We start from the raw sequence: 21,195 nt of genomic DNA, 5'->3' as shown, positions 1-21,195 counted from the left end.
TAAATGCCGAAGTTTTATTTACGGAGGCAATAATTGCGCAAACAAAAAGGTAATGATACCAATGTTATCTATTGGAATTGTTTAGTACTGTTATCAGAGGTGGGTAGAGTAGCCAGAAATTGTACTCAAGTAAGAGTACTGTTACTTTAGAGATTTATTACTCAAGTAAAAGTAAGGAGTAGTCACCCAAATATTTACTTGAGTAAAAGTAAAAAGTATGTTGTGAAAAAACTACTCAAGTACTGAGTAACTGATGAGTAACATACACATATCATATATATATATATATATATATATATATATATATATATATATATATATGTATGTGTGGGGAAAAAAATCACAAGACTATTTCATCTCTACAGGCCTGTTTCATGAGGGGGGTACCCTCAATCGTCAGGAGATTTTAATGGGAGCATTCGCATACCATGGTTTATATAGGGCACAGAGTGGGTGGGTACAGGCTGGCCTAGGGGCGTGGTGATTGGTTCATGTGTTACCTAGGAGGTGTTTCCGTCTATGGCGGCATGTTGTTACAATTTCGCTGCGCTTGTTGAGGGATGACAGGTCTGGACGGTAGATAATAAACAGTTTCTCTTTCAAGCATAGGTTGCATCTTTTATTACCACTATTGTAAGGTGTGCTGGATGCAAGAATTTGCCATGTTATTGAATATTCAACATTATTGTCTTTGAGGTCCCAAATGTGTTTGCTGAGTTCTGTGGTATTTCGCAGGTTTTTATTCCTGAAAGAAGCCTTGTGGTTGTTCCATCTGGTTTTGAATTCACCCTCGGTTAATCCTACATATGTGTCGGATGTGTTAATGTCCTTGCTTATTACCTTAGATTGGTAGACAACTGATGTTTGTAAGCATCCCCCGTTGAGAGGGCAATCAGGTTTCTTTCGACAGTTACATGCTTTGTTGGTTTTGGAGTCGTTCTGACTGGGGGTCTATTATTGCGCTCTACTACGGTATCGAGCACTATTTTTTGGATAACCTTATTAAGACATATATATATATATACACACACATTTATATATATATATATATATATATATATATATATATATATATATATATATACAGTATATAATTTATATTTATTTATTTTGCCGTTTTTGTTTACATGTTAAAGGTGTTTTAATGAATATACGTGCATGTTTAACACATATAGATTCCTTTCTTTCATGAAGACAAGAATATAAGTTGGTGTATTACCTGATTCTGATGACTTGCATTGATTGGAATCAGACAGCAGTGCTGATAGCGTCCACGTTTTCAAATGGAGGAGAAAAAAGTTCCTCCTTTCTGTCTAATACCACATGAAAATGGTTGATTTTTGGCATCTTATTTTTCCATATTCGTTTTTATACACTTTACAAGAAATACATTGGCGGCAAACTCCGTAGCTTGCTAGCTTGTTTGCGCTGGCTTTCGGAGACTCTTGTTTTGAAAGAGCAGGCGCGATGGAGCGGCACTTTTATTGTGAAGACAGGAACTGTGCAGTCAGTCTTTAGGCTTTTGAGAGAGGTACGGTTGAAATAAAAGGGTCTTTTTTCCTTCACACTTTTGATTGATTGATTGAAACTTTTATTAGTAGATTGCACAGTACAGTACATATTCCGTACAATTGACCACTAAATGGTAACACCCCAATAAGTTTTTCAACTTGTTTAAGTCAGGTCATGTGACCCCTGGCTCTGTTTGATTGGTCCAACGTCACCAGTGACTGCATCTGATTGGTGGAACGGAGTGAACGTCACCAGTGACTGTATTTGTTGAAACGCAGGCACTATGAAGGTCTGTCTGACAGACCAAAACAAACAAAGCGTGCATTAACAGATCGATAAAAAATAGTAGCGAGTAGCGAGCTGAATGTAGATAAAAGTAGCGGAGTAAAAGTAGCGTTTCTTCTCTATAAATATACTCAAGTAAAAGTAAAAGTATGTTGCAATAAAACTACTCTTAGAAGTACAATTTATCCCAAAAGTTACTCAAGTAGATGTAACGGAGTAAATGTAGCGCGTTACTACCCACCTCTGACTGTTATACTGTTAAAAGTGTTTATACTATTTATGCTTTCAAGTCCAAGTTGAAGAAATCTTGTTAAATGTTGACAGCATAACTACCAAAATACAGAAGTATGTCCTTAATATTTTTGCAGTGCTATTTCTGTTGAAAAGTTCAAATGATTACATTAGAGATGTGATGTGCCACTTTTCAAGTGTCTGATGGCTTAAATTAATTGTCATGAATTTTTCATATTTTGAATTCTTTTGAAAGGCTTACAAAAAAACTACATTTGAATTGTAATTCCATGATATTGACAGGACTATTAATTTGAATGAAGTTAGTTTACCATGTTTACAGTATGATAATTGTGATAGAAATGTGAATTTTAGGCACAGAATATGTTTTACAATTGAACAAGGCAGTAGATTATACAAGCTTGGACAGAAAGTTAATAATGACACCAATTTTTTTTAATGGAATTGTTTAGTACTGTTTTACCATTTGTTTACTGTAAAAAGTGTTTATACTGTTTATACTTTCAATTAACAAATTGAAGTCTTGTGAAAGGTTGACAGAATAACTGGCATTAACTGTCAAAATCATTTCAAACTATTGAAGTTAGCTTACAGAATAAACATGTCAATCAACCCATATGATTTTTGCTGTAATATTTTTGTTTTGAAAAGTCACTGTGACTGATAGAAAAGTGATGGTTTTAGCAACATTTTAACCTGTCTGAATGCAATCAATCATTTTGCGTCGGGGGGCGAAGCCTCAACCCCCCACCAGGACTTTGTCCTGGACCTACCGGGCCCTGCGGCCCCTGGACCCTGGCTACTAGGTTTTTCTGATTTAAAAAGTTGGCAGGTATGCATTGGTACCAAAATGTATATTCAAAATAAAAGGGACCACAAAAAAAAAATCTCATTATTGGCTTTATTTTAACAAAAAAAATCTCATGATACATTAAACGTATGTTTCTTATTGCAATCAAAGAACACTCGTTGGTGTTCAATTGTGAAATGACTCGTTCTTTTTTTAGCAGTAAGTAAGCAAACGAGTTACACAGGCTCCTAACTTGGCTGCTGGCGTGAGCAGTAACTATTGTGTCATTTTCTCGTTCTATTATTTTGTTAAAATGATGAGGGACAAGCAGTAGGAAATGTACTTTTTCATTTACAATTAATATCTGCTTACTCTCTGTTTTAACACGTTCTATGTACACTTCTGTTAAAATGTAATAATCACTTATTCTTCTGTTGTTTGGTTACTTTACATACGTTTTGGCTGATACTACAAATTTGGGTGTGGATCCAGTACCAAGTAATTAGAGGATCATACTTTGGTCATAATAAGTTTTGGCTCATACTACAAATTTGGGTGGGGATCCAATACCAGTTAGAGGATCATAATTAAAGATGTATTTCCTGAGTTTATAAACTATAACAAAAATGACAAAAGATTTTGTGTTAGTAAAATATGTAAATGTACTCATTATACAAACCCTAAAACCAGTGAAGTTGTCACGTTGTGTAAATGGTAAATAAAAACAGAATACAATGATTTGCTAATCCTTTTCAACTTATATTCAATTGAATAGGCTGCAAAGAACTGGAAAACTTTGCAAATGTTAGCTCATTTGGAATTTGATGCCTGCAACATGTTTAAAAAAAGCTGGCACAAGTGGCAAAAAAGACCTGAGAAAGTTGAGAAATTCCAAACACTTATTTGGAACATCCCACAGGTGAACAGGCTAATTGGGAACAGGTGGGTGCCATGATTGGGTATGAAAGCAGCTACAAATGAATGCTCAGTCATTCACAAAAAAGGATGGGGCGAGGGTCACCACTTTGTCAACAAATGCCTGAGCAAATTGTCTAAGAACAACATTTCTCAACCAGCTATTGCAAGGAATTTAGGGATTTTACCATCTACGGTCCGTAATATCATCAAAAGGTTCAGAGAATCTGGAGAAATCACCGCACGTAAGCGATGATATTACGGACGTTCGATCCCTCAGGTGGTACTCTCATCAAAAAGCGACATCGGTGTGTAAAGGATATCACCACATGGGCTCAGGAACACTTCAGAAAACCACTGTCAGTAACTACAGTTGGTCGCTACATCTGTAAGTGCAAGTTAAAACTCTACTATGCAAAGCGAAAGCCATTTATCAACAACGCCCAGAAACACTGCCGGCTTTCGGTATTTTTTTTAAAGGCAGTATAGTACCTTTTTTAATCCCTTACTACCGCGGTACTTTATTTGTACCGGTATACTGTACAACCCTAATAGGAACGTAAAAATAAACAGTAATAATGATAACTCCCGACAGTTAATATTACCGTATCAAAATTTGAAAAAGAACCGTGATTTATAGATAACTACACATTGATAAAATACTGCTAGCTACTACTAAAACATATCTTAAATGCTAACATTAAACCAAGAGACATTAACGTCTTTCCCCATTAAGAAACATCATAACCTAATCTAAACTTTTATAAACACGTTACAGTGTTTAGCGAAGTGTTCCCCTACTTGGCATTTGTTTAAAAAAAAATCTGAAATGAAAGATGGTAAACATATTCAAACGCACAAAACAAATGAAGCCAGAACAATATTTTAATGATTCCTCTGCCAAGAAAGTATAATGTGTGTCTATTTATTTTAGTTACTGGAAAAAAAAACTTGGTTAAAATAGTTTAGTGTGTGTATAAGTAGTTTTTGAGCACATTTGACAATACCGCTATTATAATGATAATCGTGATAAAATTGGTCACAATCTCTGTGATTTGAAATTCTAATATCAGTATATCCCTAAATGGTAGATATGAGAAACTGTCATGACTTGGTCCTGGGTGTTTGCTTTTCCGGAATGCAACGGAAAGTTTGCTCGGGCGAGACGGGAATGTAAATACATGATTTATTTAATATATCAAAATAAAGTACAAACGAAAAGCGGGCACAGTGGCGGAGAACAAACTATGAAACCAAAAGACTATAGCATTAATAAACAAAACTTACTTGGCATGGACTAAAAGGAGCAGCATGAACGATGGACATGAAATCAAGTGTCAGAAATGTGCCGAGCATAATTGTGGGATGTCACCAGACAGACAAACTGAAAACAATGAATTTAAATACTACAAACATGATTAACGAAAACAGGTGCGTGACTCAAAACGTGAAACAGGTGCGTGACATGACAGGTGAAAACTAATGGGTTGCTATGGTGACAAACAAGAGTGCACAATGAGTCCAAACGTGGAACAGGTGAAACTAATGGGTAATCATGGAAACAAGACAAGGGAGTGAAAAGCCAGAAACTAAAGAGTCCAATAACTAAACAAAACATGACTAAAACAAAACATGATTACACAGACATGACAGAAACACTCAATTTATGACAGATTAATGCTTTTAAAGTGGAGTGTTACTTTATTTATTTTTGTTGTTGACACCTATTGGTCACAATACTGACTCAGCGGTGCGGACACGTTCGTTACTGGATACTTTCTCAGAATACACTTCTGACTTATGCAACTATAATTGTTTGATATTTGCTGATATTGACAAATGTGCTGTTTTAGACTGCGATATTGTTCAATGAAGGACACGTATTACGTATGTTTAGCCTGTGTGCTATTGTGTGCTCGGCTGTTGTGTAGCTACTAGCTTCTAATAGCCTATCGCTGAGCATGTTTACCTTTTGTAAATGACTAAAATAGAAGAAAAGACCAACCTTCGGAACCTATATCGGACATTTTACACACAGCCCGATATCATCCTTGTTTTTTTGCTGGTATCGGACCGATCGGGACCCTCTTAATTTTTACTCAAGGTCCTTAAAACTTGCAGCGTTCCTGTCATGTAGATCAGGGGTTCTTAACCCTTTTGACCCCCAACTTTGGCCTAGAGCCAACATGACAATGATCCCTAAGTTAGTAATTAAGTCATACTCTTGGTTTTAATTGTTTTTAATTATTCTATCTAACCTTCTGACAGTTTAAGAGGTGTAAACATTGTCAAATCATATGAAACTATGTCTTCATCACAAAGATTATTATCTATTCAACACATAAATCAGCACATGCAACAACATGCGGCACAAACCTTACTCAGGCTAATCACAAAAATAAATACTAAATGAATATACTGCTTGTCAGGTTCAAACACTGATGACATCTATTAAACAAGACAAGAAGCAAAGAATCAAACGGAGACAGAATTCAATTTGGCTCAGCGAGGAGAAACGTGTACATCTGTACCCTTGGACAATGTCAGTATGCTCTGCCGAAAGATTTTGTATGGACTTTCCCTGATTACATGGCAACAGCTGTTTCTAAAGGGACGGGGGTCGTAAACAGCCATCGCCTTTGATTACAAAACAGTTAAAAAGAAAAGGTCGTAAAGGAGTTCAAAAAAGAGGTGCCTGGAACTTGGGCAGATCCTGCTTTCTCTCCGCTTTGTAGTTCTCGGGTCAAATCAAAATCTTTCTGTTGATTACGATGCATCAAAGAAACAGAACACCTTCATGTTGCTTCCCATCCTACACAGTGGAGTTTTACAAGCCTTCTTCTTGGTCGGTTCAAAGACAGCTTTTGTCTTCTCGCCGGGAACTCATGGCAACACAAAGTTTTGTGATAACTTAGATACAATTATTCTGACACTGCTCATGAGAAATACATTTACATATGACGATACCGTGCTAAATTGAATCAATTCTAACTGAACAGTATCTCAATTGTCACTTATTGTCTTGCATGTATGGAAAAATTGACAATTAGGAGTCATTCTGCACTGAAGCATTACTGCCACAAGTGGTGGAAAAGTGTATTACAGCTGAGTACTCCCGTATTTACATTCCTTGATTTTGATTTATGACATCATCACTATATCAACCATTTGGTGAGGTGATAATATGAAAGTATGGCATAGCTTTGCATTGATGTTGTGTAGAAAACAATAAGGCCAACCCATCTTTCGTCACTATTTTGTTGCAAGTTTGGTTTCCTTTTTGGTTCTGACGAAACAACACAACCCCTTTCTTGTTTTGCTTTCACTGCTAAAGTGTTTTCATCATAATGTAACAATATGGACATTTTTGGTGACCAAAACAACTATCACTGTATCGTAAAATACACACAAAAAGTTACTAAATACATAAGTAAGCAACATTGTCAGGTTCAAACACCAAACTATCTATTACACAAGACAAGAAGACGGAATCAGGCAGAGGCAGAGTTCAATTTAGCTCATGAGGAGAGACGTATTGAGCTGTACACTCAGTTACAGTTTCACCCTACGCTCTAAGGTACAGTCCCACAAGCTCCTCTATTTATTCGGGAGGTCCCTAGTCAACATCACTGAGGCTGCTTCTGAAGGGAGCCCCAGTAGACACAATACATGATTATTCAGAATGGAAATGTGCCGACACTCGTGATTTCGCCCTTTCTCTGTTTTATCCGCGTTGAGGTACTCGATGTCCGTCCTTGGCTGTCAGCGGGCAGGGTCCGGAAACAAACTGCTGATACGAGACAACTTGCAATGGAAGATTACTAGTTGTGCCTTTGCACAGATAGAAAAGTACAACTGAAGCACAATTGATAATAACTATAGCAACGGCCTTTAAGCATAAGAGTTGTGTGATAACTTATACATAATAATTCTAACAAATATATAGTAAGGTAGCATAACATACAGTAATGCATAGTATACAATAATGTAGTATAATATACAGTAAAGTAGCATCATTATATACAGTAAAGTCGTGAATTATTATACAGTAAAATAGCATAATATACAGTAAAATAGTATAATATACAGTAATGTAGTATCATGATATACAGTAATGTAGTCTCATGTACAGTAAAGTAGCATCATAATATACAGTAGTATGAAAATATACAGTTAAATAGCATAATATACAGTAATGTAGTATCATAATGTACAGTGAAGTAGCATCAAAATATACAGTAAGATTGCATGAATTTATATACAGTAATGTAGTATCAAAATATATAGTAAGGTAGCATAACATACAGTAATGCATAGTATACAATAATGTAGTATGATATACTGTAAAGTAGCATCATTATATACAGTAAAATAGTGAATTATTATACATTAAAATAGCATAATATACAGTAATGTAGTAGCATGATATACAGTAATGTAGTCTCATGTTCAGTAAAGTAGCATCATAATATACAGTAGTATGAAAATATACAGTAAAATAGCATAATATACAGTAATGTAGTATCATGACGTACAGTAATGTAGTATCATAATGTACAGTGAAGTAGCATCATAATATACAGTATTATCAAAATATACAGTAAGACACCATGAATGTATATACAGTAATGTAGTATCAAAATATATAGTAAGGTAGCATAACATACAGTAATGCATAGTATACAATAATGTAGTATGATATACAGTAAAGTAGCATCATAATATACAGTAAAGTAGTGAGTTATTATACAGTAAAAATAGCATAATATACAGTAATGTAGTATCATGATATACAGTAATGTAGTCTCATGTACAGTAAAGCAGCATCATAATATACAGTAGTATGAAAATATACAGTAAAATAGCATAATATACAGTAATGTAGTATCATGATATACAGTAATGTAGTATCATAATGTACAGTGAAGTAGCATCATAATATACAGTATTATCAAAATATACAGTAAGATAGCATGAATTTATATACAGTAATGTAGTATCAAAATATATAGTAAGGTAGCATAACATACAGTAATGCATAGTATACAATAATGTAGTATGATATACAGCAAAGTAGCATCATAATATACAGTAAAGTAGTGAGTTATTATACCGTAAAAATAGCATAATATACAGTAATGTAGTATCATGATATACAGTAATGTAGTATTGTAGTATAGAGTTCAGTAGCATCATAATGTGCAGTAAAGTAGTGAATTAATATGCAGTAATATAGTATCAAAATATACAGTAAAATAGCATAATATACAGTATAATAATAACGCTACAAGTGGAGCAATAACAAAACCAATAGAAATAGCACCATTGATAATGACTAATAACAATAATTACCTCTATTATCAACAATACAATTGTTTCACATGCATGATAACTTGAAATACAAAGAACAGCAGATAAATGGAGGGGAAGAAAGATATGCGAACAATTTTAACCTTGTACATTGTTATAGTAAAAAATAGGTTACGCTTTATCAGTGTGCCGTGTTTTACCAAGTTTCCCCTTGATGAAAGGTGATTATGTGCGTGCGTGTGTATGTATGTATGTACAGTATGTGTGTAGTAATGGTCACGTCCGTATGGCAGATCCACACGGGCATGCAGCACGGCCTCATTGAGCCGTGTCAGCCGTACTGCGTCCCCCTGGACGAGAAGCTGCTGCCTCAGCTGCTGAAGGAGGCGGGCTACGCCACGCACATGGTGGGCAAGTGGCACCTGGGCATGTACAAGAAGGACTGCCTGCCCACCCGCCGCGGGTTCGACTCCTACTTTGGTTGGTACCTGGGCACGGCTGAGAGTGCAGGTGTGCATGGTGACCTGCTGAATAATATGCCGCAGGCTACCTGACTGGCAGCGAGGATTACTACACTCACGTGCGCTGCAACCACGTCCCCGGTGCCGACCTGACCCGCTGTGCCTTGGACCTGAGGGAACAAGAGGAGGTGGCGGCGGGCTACAAAGGCCAATACTCCACTGAGCTGTTCGGCGAGAGGGCGACTCGGATCATCGCCAAACACAACCCCGAGAAGGTGACTCCCTCACCCGTACGCGCACTTTAGGCAAAAAAATAATAAACAAACGACCCCCCCCCCGCTCGCTTTTCAGCCTCTCTTCCTCTACTTGGCGCTGCAAGCCGTCCACGGCCCCCTGCAGGTGCCCGAGCACTACGAGGCGCCCTACGCCTTCATCGAAGACCCGCGTCGCAGGGCGTACGCCGGCATGGTGTCGGCCATGGACGAGGCGGTGGGCAACATCAGCTCGGCGTTGCGGCAGACGGGACTCTGGGACAACACGGTCCTGGTCTTCTCCACAGGTAGCCACACTGACGTGACCATTTCCGTCAATGCCTTGCTCAAGAGCACTAAAAGCTAACTGGCATCTCCCCAGCAACCAATCCCAAATTGTGAGCATTTTTTTTCAGTTCATAGTGGACCTTAAAAATTGGTTTAGTAGCGACAGTACCGCTCATAACCAGCAGGTGGCACTAGATGATCATGTTGCAGACCAACAGAAAAGTAGAGGGACCAACTGGGACCAAATTATTTTTGGTCGTGCCCTTAGGCACATCATTTTTTTCCCCACGCACCCCCATAATATACAGTAATGGAGTATCATAATGTACTGTAAAGTAGTGAATTAATACACAGTAATATAGTATCAAAATATACAGTAAAATATCATATTATACAGTAATGTAGTATCATAATATAGAGTTCAGTAGCATTATAATCAGGGGCGCCGCTAGGGATTTTGGGCCCCATGAAAAGAATCTTTACAGGGCCCCCAACACAGTGTCATTATTTTTACTGTATTATAATTTCATCATCATTAGGGGCCTCTCTGGGCCCCCCTCCATCATGGGCCCCTAGAATCCGTCTCCTTTACCCCCACTTTTTGGCGCCCCTGATTATAATATACAGTAAAGTAGTGAATTAATACTCAGTACTATAGTATCAAAATATACATTAAAACAGCATAATATGCAGTAATGTAGTATCATAATGTACAGTAAAGTAGCATCATTATATACAGTAGTATCAAAATATACAGTAAGATAGCATAACAAAGTAATATAGCATGAATTAATATACAGTAATGTAGTATCAAAATATACAGTAAGGTAGCATAACATACAGTAATGCGTAGTATACAATAATGTAGTATAATATACAGTAAAGTGGCATCATAATGCACAGTAAAGTAGTGTTGTTATGCAGTAAAATAGCATAATATACAGTAATGTAGTATTGTAATATAGAGTTCAGTAGCATCATAATGTACAGTAAAGTAGTGAATTAATATGCAGTAATACAGTATCAAAATATACAGTTAAATAGCATAATATACAGTAATGTATTATGATATACAGTAATGTAATATTGTAATATATAGTTCAGTAGCATCATAATGTACAGTAATGTAGTGAATTATTATGCAGTAATGTAGTATCAAAATATACAGTAAAATAGCATAATATACAGTCATTTAGTATCATAATGTACAGTGAAGTAGCATCACAATGTACAGTGGTATCAAAATATACAGTAAGGCAGCATAACATACAGTAATATAGCATGCATTTATATACAGTAACGTAGTATCAAAATATATAGTAAGGTAGCATAACATACAGTAATGCATAGTATACAATAATGTAGTATGATATACAGTAAAGTAGTGAATTATTATACAATAAAATAGCATAATATTCAGTAATGTAGTATCATGATATACAGTAATGTAGTATCGTAATATAGAGTTCAGTAGAATCATAATGTACAGTGGTATCAAAATATACAGTAAAATAGCATAATATACAGTAGTGTAGTATCATGATATACAGTAATGCAGTCTCATGTACAGGAAAGTAGCATCATAATATACAGTAGTATCAAAATATACAGTAAAATAGCATAATATACAGTAATGTAGCATCATGATATACAGTAATGTAATATTGTAATATACAGTTCAGTGGCATCATAATGTACAGTAATGTAGTGGATTATTATGCAGTAAGATAGTATGAAAATATACAGTAAAATAGCATAATATACAGTAATGTAGTATCATAATGTACAGTAAAGTAGCATCATAATGTACAATAGTATCAAAATATACAGTAAGGAAGCATAACATACAGTAATATAGCATGAATTTATATACGGTGATGTAGTATCAAAATATACAGTAAGGTAGCATAGCATACAGTAATGCATAGTATACAATAATGTAGTATAATATACAGTAAAGTGGCATCATAATGCACAGTAAAGTAGGGTTATTATGCAGTAAAATAGCATAATATACAGTAATGTAGTATTGTAATATAGACTTCAGTAGCATCATAATGTACAGTAAAGTAGTGAATTAATATGCAGTAATACAGTATAGAAATATCCAGTTAAATAGCATAATATACAGTAATGTATTATGATATACAGTAATGTAGTATTGTAATATATAGTTCAGTAGCATCATAATGTACAGTAAAGTAGTGAATTAATATGCAGTAATGTAGTATCAAAATATACAGTAAAATAGCTTAATATACAGTAATTTAGTATCATAATGTACAGTGAAGTAGCATCACAATATACAGTGGTATCAAAATATACAGTAAGGCAGCATAACATACAGTAATATAGCATGAATTTATATACAGTAATGTAGTATCAAAATATACAGTAATGTAGTATCAAAATATACAGTAAGGTAGCATAACATACAGTAATGCATAGTATACAATAATGTAGTATGATATACAGTAAAGTAGCATCATTATATACTGTAAAGTAGTGAATTATACAATAAAATAGCATAATATACAGTAATTTAGTATGATATACAGTAAAGTAGCATCATTATATACAGTAAAGTAGTGAATTATTATACAGTAAAATAGCATAATATACAGTAATGTAGTATGATATACAGTAATGCAGTATCGTATTATAGAATTCAGTAGCATCATAATGTACAGTAAATTAGTGAATTAATATGCAGTAATATAGTATCAAAATATACAGTAAAATAGCATAGTATACAGTAATGTAGTATCATAATATAGAATTCAGTAGCATCATAATGTACAGTCAATTAGTGAATTAATATGCAGTAATATAGTATCAAAATATACAGTAAAATAGCATAATATACAGTAATGTAGTATCATGATATACAGTAATGTAGTATCGTAATATAGAGTTCAGTAGCTAATTTTGCAGCCGTACACGTTATAGTCATATAACTTGATGCGTGACACACGCTGGTAGCATGCCAACATTACGTGACTAATCATTGTGTTTAGCTTTTTGTTTTTTAAATTACACCTGCACGCCAGATGAATATATTAGCATGTTACTTGCATCATAATCCCAATGGCAGAATTGTTTCGGATGTCCCAGAGTAAATAGTTTTCTCCTTTACTGGCCTACTCGGGTGCAGGTGTCCCTAATGTAGTGTCCATTAGGTGTAAAGAAGTGCATAAAGCTTCCTATGAATATTTCCCCCAGTCAGGCCGTTATCGCCGCCCCGCCAGCGTCAGTCTAAACAGGAAAGAGAGGGGGGATTCTCTCATGGTGAAAAGTGTGCTGACGTTACTGCGAGGCAGAGTGGGCCAGCTGGGGGAGCAGGAATTGGCCCCGAGAGGAAAAGCAGCTTGAAAAGGCATTAAGGAGCAGACAGACTTTTCTAGTTCAATCAGGACAAACAGCCAGCGCCGTGCTCCACCCATGATCATTTCTTTCATATCATGGAAATTGAAACAATCTGTTCCAGGGTCAAACTGTCACCGTGGTTACAAATGATACAGGCGGTGACGTTATTGTCAAATACACTTTTTTGATTAGTGACGTCATCCTTGTTGTCCAAATCTCACCAAGCTGGTTTTTATTGTCTGACTATTACAGTTATGTTATTAACATGTTGTTATTCAGGACCAGAGCCATGCCATGAACGCTAAAATAGTTGGACTAAAACATTTTTTGGGACACGTTTGGAGAGATTTTGACAAGATGGGAGGGAGGGGGCAGATATGAATAATAACACCTTATTAACATAAGAAATATTATAGTTGACAAGTATAATAGGTAATAACATAAACAATATAATAGTTAATTACCTAAACCATATAATAGTTAACATGAAAAGTATAATAATTAATAACATAAGAAATATAGTTAATAACATAAAAAGTACAATAGTTAATAACATAAACAATATAATAGTTAACATAAAAAGTATAATAGTTAATAATGTAAGAAATATAATAGTAAATAACATAAAAAATAATAATAGTTAATAAAATAAATAATATAATAGTTAATAACATAGACAATATAATAGTTAATAACATAAACAATATACTAGCTAACATTAAAAGTATAATAGTTGATAATGTAGGAAATATAATAGTTAATGACAAAAAGTATAATAGTTAATAACATAAGAAATATAGTAGTTAATAACATAAAAATTATAATGGTTAAAAATGTAAGAAATATAATAGTTAATAACACAAAAAGTACAATAGTAAATAACATAAGAAATATAATAGTTAATAACATGAGCAATATAATAGTTAATAACATAAAAAGTATAATAGTTAATAACATGAGCAATATAATAGTTAATAGCATAAGAAATATAATAGTTAATAACATAAAAAATATAATAGTTAATAACATGACAACTATAGTAGTCAATTACCTAAAAACTATAATAGTTAATAACATAATAAATATAGTAGTTAATAACATAAAAAGTATAATAGTTAATAACATGAACAATATAATAGTTAATAACATAAGAAATATAGTTAATACTGTAAAAACCATAATAGTTACTAAAATAACTATAACAGTTACTAACATAAGAAATATAATAGTTAATAACATAAAAACTATAATAGTTAATAACATGAACAATATAATAGTTAATAACATGAAAACTATAATGGTTAATAACATTATAACAATATAATATAATATAACAATATAATAGTTGATAACATAAAAAATATAATAATTAATAACAGAACAAGTATAATAGTTAACATAAGAAATATTATAGTTAATAACATAAAAACTATTATAGTTAATAACATGAACAATATAATAATAACATAACAAATATACATTTTAATAACATGAACAATATAGTAATAACATAACAAATATACATTTTAATAACATGAACAATATAATAATAACATAACAAATATACATTTTAATAACATGAACAATATAATAATAACATAACAAATATACATTTTAATAACAAGAACAATATAATAGTTAATAACAAAAGAAATATAATAGTTAATAACATAAAAACTAATAGTAAATAACATGAACAATATAATAATTAATAACATAAGAAATAAAATAGTTAATAACATAAGCAATATAATAGTTAACAACATAAGAAATATAATAGTTAATAACATAAACAATTTAATAGTTAATAACATAAAAATTATAATAGGTAATAACATTAGCAATACAATAGTTAATAACAGAAAAAGTATAATAGTTAGTAACATTAGAAATATAACAAAAATCCGACTTCACTTAAACTTAAAACTAACTTAAACTTAACTTAAAAACTGTAACGGCACAAACAAAACATTTTATGGCACAAACAAATGTCAGCGTTATTTCAATATTTGCCGTGGTGAGGGGGGCCGACTTCACGTGTGTTATTCTTTTCAAAAAAAGCTCAAGAAAAAGCAAAACTTAAGCATGTTCCTGACTCCTCCCCCTTATTGTACTCCCACTCGCTGTGTTCAATGATGTGTAATTGTGTGTCCTCCTTCTCAACATGGCCTACTTCCTGTGGACAGATAACGGCGGCCAGACGCTGAGCGGCGGCAGCAACTGGCCGCTGCGAGGACGCAAGGGCTCGCTGTGGGAAGGAGGAGTCCGGGGCGTGGGCTTCGTGTCCGGGCCGCTCCTGAAGCAGGCGGGGACCGCCACCCGGGAGCTCATCCACGTCTCCGATTGGCTGCCCACGCTGGTGGGCCTGGCGGGCGGGAGCCTCAACGGCACCAAGCCTCTGGACGGATTCGACGTGTGGAACGCAATCAGGTGAGGAGTCTTTGGATGCTGGGTGACCCCCCCCCTGGCCCCTGCTGTGTGCTCTCTGAATGAGGCCTTTGTTGCCGCGGCGACGGGATCCCAAAGAGGAGGAAATTCCATCAGTCGCTCTCAATTTGTAGTCCGTCTCACCCTCGTGTTTCCTTCCAGTTTTAGATCCCAGTCTTTAATGCTGTGCCGCAATGGAAAAAGATCATTTTTTTGGCTTGTCAGCAATTTTTGCAGAGGGTCAAGTGCACGCCGAGGCAGCAGGTGGCGCTTTAGCGTGTTACAGAGAGCTTGGAAAAAAGTCACCATAGCCAAGAGTGAAGAAGAAGAGCACACATTTACACCAAGTTGAAAAAAAGTGTCCTGGTCGGTCAAGTCAATTATCAGTATATGATTGATACCACAGTGGTTGGTTCGATATTTTCTATCATCAATGTTTTGATACTTGAACGGTACCAATTTTGCGCGATACCAAGTAAATTCTCAGTATATGATTGATACCACAGTGGTTGGTTCGATTTTTTCTACTATCAATGTTTTGATACTTGAACGGTACCAATTTTGCGCGATACCAAGTAAATTCTCAGTATATGATCGATACCACCGTGGTTGGATCAATATTTTGTACTATCAATGTTTTGATACGTGAACGGTACCAACTTTTGCTCGATACCAAGTAAATGATCAGTATATGATCGATACCACAGTAGTTGGATCGATATTTTCTACTATCAATGTTTTGATACTTGACCGTTACCAACTTTTGCGCCATACCAAGTAAATGACCAGTATATGATCGATACCACAGTGGTTGGATCGATATTTTCTACTATCAATGTTTTGTTACTTGACCGTTACCAACTTTTGCGCGATACCAAGTGAATGATCAGTATATGATCGATACCACAGTGGTTGGATCGATATTTTCTACTACCAATGTTTTGATACTTGAATGGTACCAACTTTTGCGCGATACCAAGTAAATTCTCAGTATATGATCAATACCACAGTGGTTGGATCAATATTTTCTACTACCAATGTTTTGATACTTGAACGGTACCAACTTTTGCGCCATACCAAGTAAATGATCAGTATATGATCGATACCACAGTAGTTGGATCGATATTTTCTACTATCAATGTTTTGATAATTGAACGGTACCAACTTTTACGCCATACCAAGTAAATTATCAGTGTATGATCGATACTACAGTGGTTGGATTGATATTTCCTACTATCAATGTTTTGATACTTGAACGGTACCAACTTTTACGCCATACCAAGTAAATGATCAGTATATGATTGATACCACAGTGGTTGGATCGATATTTTCTACTATCAATGTTTTGATACTTGAACGGTACCAACTTTTGCACGATACCAAGTAAATTCTCAGTACATGATCGATACCACCGTGGTTGGATCAATATTTTCTACTATCAATGTTTTGATACTTGAACGGTACCAACTTTTGCACGATATCAAGTAAATGATCAGTATATGATTGATACCACAGTGGTTGGATCGATATTTTCTACTATCAATGTTTTGATACTTGAACGGTACCAACTTTTGCACGATACCAAGTAAATGATCAGTATATGATTGATACCACAGTGGTTGGTTCGATTTTTTCTACTATCAATGTTTTGATACTTGAACGGTACCAATTTTGCGCGATACCAAGTAAATTCTCAGTATATGATCGATACCACCGTGGTTGGATCAATATTTTGTACTATCAATGTTTTGATACGTGAACGGTACCAACTTTTGCTCGATACCAAGTAAATGATCAGTATATGATCGATACCACAGTAGTTGGATCGATATTTTCTACTATCAATGTTTTGATACTTGACCGTTACCAACTTTTGCGCCATACCAAGTAAATGACCAGTATATGATCGATACCACAGTGGTTGGATCGATATTTTCTACTATCAATGTTTTGTTACTTGACCGTTACCAACTTTTGCGCGATACCAAGTGAATGATCAGTATATGATCGATACCACAGTGGTTGGATCGATATTTTCTACTACCAATGTTTTGATACTTGAATGGTACCAACTTTTGCGCGATACCAAGTAAATTCTCAGTATATGATCAATACCACAGTGGTTGGATCAATATTTTCTACTACCAATGTTTTGATACTTGAACGGTACCAACTTTTGCGCCATACCAAGTAAATGATCAGTATATGATCGATACCACTGTGGTTGGATCGATATTTTCTACTATCAATGTTTTGTTACTTGATCGTTACCAACTATTGCACGATACCAAGTAAATGATCAGTATATGATCGATACCACAGTGGTTGAATCGATAATTTCTACTATCAACGTTTTGATACTTGAACTGTACAAACTTTTGCACGATACTAAATAAATTATCAGTGTATGATCGATACCACAGTGGTTGATCGATATTTTCTACTATCAATGTTTTGATACTTGAACGGTACCAACTTTTGCGCGATACCAAGTAAATTCTCAGTATATGATCGATACCACCGTGGTTGGATCAATATTTTCTACTATCAATGTTTTGATACTTGAACGGTACCAACTTTTGCACTATACTAAGTAAATGATCAGTATATGATCGATACCACAGTGGTTGGATCGATATTTTGTACTATCAATGTTTTGATAATTGAACGGTACTAACTTTTGCACGATACCAAGTAAATTATCAGTATAGGATCAATACCACAGTGGTTGGTTCGATATTTTCTACTATCAATGTTTTGATACTTGAACATTACCAACTTTTACGCCATACCAAGTAAATTATCAGTGTATGATCGATACCACAGTGGTTGGTTCGATATTTTCTATTATCAATGTTTTGATACTTGAACGGTACCAACTTTTACGCCATACCAAGTAAATTATCAGTGTATGATCGATACCACAGTGGTTGGATTGATATTTTCTACTATCAATGTTTTGATACTTGAACGGTACCAACTTTTAGGCCATACCAAGTAAATTATCAGTGTATGATCGATACCACAGTGGTTGGATTGATATTTTCTACTACCAATGTTTTGATACTTGAACCGTACCAACTTTTGCGCGATACCAAGTAAATTCTCAGTATATGATCGATACCACCGTGGTTGAATCAATATTTTCTACTATCAATGTTTTGATACGTGAACGGTACCAACTTTTGCACTATACCAGGTAAATGATCAGTATATGATCGATACCACAGTGGTTGGATCGATATTTTCTACTATTAATGTTTTGATAATTGAACGGTACCAACTTTTGCACGATACCAAATAAATTATCAGTATATGATCAATACCACAGTGGTTGGTTCGATATTTTCTATTATCAATGTTTTGATACTTGAATGGTACCAACTTTTGCGCCATACCAAGTAAATGATCAGTATATGATCGATACCACTGTGGTTGGATCGATATTTTCTACTATGATACTTGAACGGTACCAATTTTGCACGATACCAAGTAAATTCTCAGTATATGATCGATACCACAGTGGTTGGATCAATATTTTCTACTATCAATGTTTTGATACTTGACCGTTACCAACTTTTGCGTGATACCAAGTAAATTATAGGTATACGATCGATACCACAGTGGTTGGATCGACATTTTCTACTATCAATGTTTTGATACTTGAACGGTACCAATTTTTGCACAATACCAAGTAAATGATCAGTATATGATCGATACCACAGTGGTTGGATCGATATTTTCTACTATCAATGTTTTGTTACTTGACCGTTACCAACTATTGCACGATACCAAGTAAATGATCAGTATATGATCGATACCACAGTGGTTGGATCGATATTGTCTACTATCAATGTTTTGATACTTGAACGGTACCAACTTTTGCGCGATACCAAGTAAATTATCAGTGTATGATCGATACCACAGTGGTTGGATATTTTCTACTATCAGTTTTTATATTAGAACAGTACCAAATTTTGCGCGATACCAAGTAAATTCTCAGTACATTATCGATACCACCGTGGTTGGATCAATATTTTCTACTATCAATGTTTTGATAATTGAACGGTACCAACTTTTACGCCATACCAAGTAAATTATCAGTGTATGATCGATACTACAGTGGTTGGATTGATATTTCCTTCTATCAATGTTTTGATACTTGAACGGTACCAACTTTTAGGCCATACCAAGTAAATTATCAGTGTATGATCGATACCACAGTGGTTGGATTGATATTTTCTACTACCAATGTTTTGATACTTGAACGGTACCAACTTTTGCGCGATACCAAGTAAATTCTCAGTATATGATCGATACCACCGTGGTTGGATCAATATTTTCTACTATCAATGTTTTGATACGTGAACGGTACCAACTTTTGCACTATACCAGGTAAATGATCAGTATATGATCGATACCACAGTGGTTGGATCGATATTTTCTACTATTAATGTTTTGATAATTGAACGGTACCAACTTTTGCACGATACCAAATAAATTCTCAGTATATGATCAATACCACAGTGGTTGGTTCGATATTTTCTATTATCAATGTTTTGATACTTGAATGGTACCAACTTTTGCGCCATACCAAGTAAATGATCAGTATATGATCGATACCACTGTGGTTGGATCGATATTTTCTACTATGATACTTGAACGGTACCAATTTTGCACGATACCAAGTAAATTCTCAGTATATGATCGATACCACAGTGGTTGGATCAATATTTTCTACTATCAATGTTTTGATACTTGACCGTTACCAACTTTTGCGTGATACCAAGTAAATTATAGGTATACGATCGATACCACAGTGGTTGGATCGACATTTTCTACTATCAATGTTTTGATACTTGAACGGTACCAATTTTTGCACAATACCAAGTAAATGATCAGTATATGATCGATACCACAGTGGTTGGATCAATATTTTCTACTATCAATGTTTTGTTACTTGACCGTTACCAACTTTTGCGCGATACCAAGTAAATGTTTAGTATATGATCAATACCACAGTGGTTGGATCGATATTTTCTACTACCAATGTTTTGATACTTGAATGGTACCAACTTTTGCGCGATATCAAGTAAATGATCAGTATATGATCAATACCACAGTGGTTGGATCGATATTTTCTACTACCAATGTTTTGATACTTGAATGGTACCAACTTTTGCGCGATATCAAGTAAATTATCAGTATATGATCAATACCACAGTGGTTGGTTCGATATTTTCTACTATCAATGTTTTGGTACTTGAACGGTACCAACTTTTGCACGATACCAAATAAATGATCAGTATATGATCGATACCACAGTGGTTGGTTAGAT

The 21,195-nt window shown here is 34.7% G+C and overlaps 1 protein-coding gene across 1 annotated transcript in view; it reads left to right on the top strand.

Moving 5' to 3' along the window:
• Positions 1-21,195, top strand: part of LOC133609975 (arylsulfatase B-like) — a 53,090-nt gene that overhangs the window by 3,724 nt on the left and 28,171 nt on the right. The window contains exons 2-5 of the mRNA XM_061966019.2: positions 9,358-9,544; positions 9,610-9,800; positions 9,877-10,084; positions 15,617-15,860. Of these exons, the coding sequence (XP_061822003.1) occupies positions 9,358-9,544; positions 9,610-9,800; positions 9,877-10,084; positions 15,617-15,860 (830 nt within the window). The remainder of the gene's footprint in view (positions 1-9,357; positions 9,545-9,609; positions 9,801-9,876; positions 10,085-15,616; positions 15,861-21,195) is intronic.

The sequence above is a fragment of the Nerophis lumbriciformis genome, linkage group LG11, assembly GCF_033978685.3.
Source record: "Nerophis lumbriciformis linkage group LG11, RoL_Nlum_v2.1, whole genome shotgun sequence".
NCBI lineage: Eukaryota > Metazoa > Chordata > Actinopteri > Syngnathiformes > Syngnathidae > Nerophis > Nerophis lumbriciformis.
The sequence above is the reverse complement of the archived record's forward strand: the minus strand, read 5'-3'. Positions and strand labels throughout refer to the sequence as shown.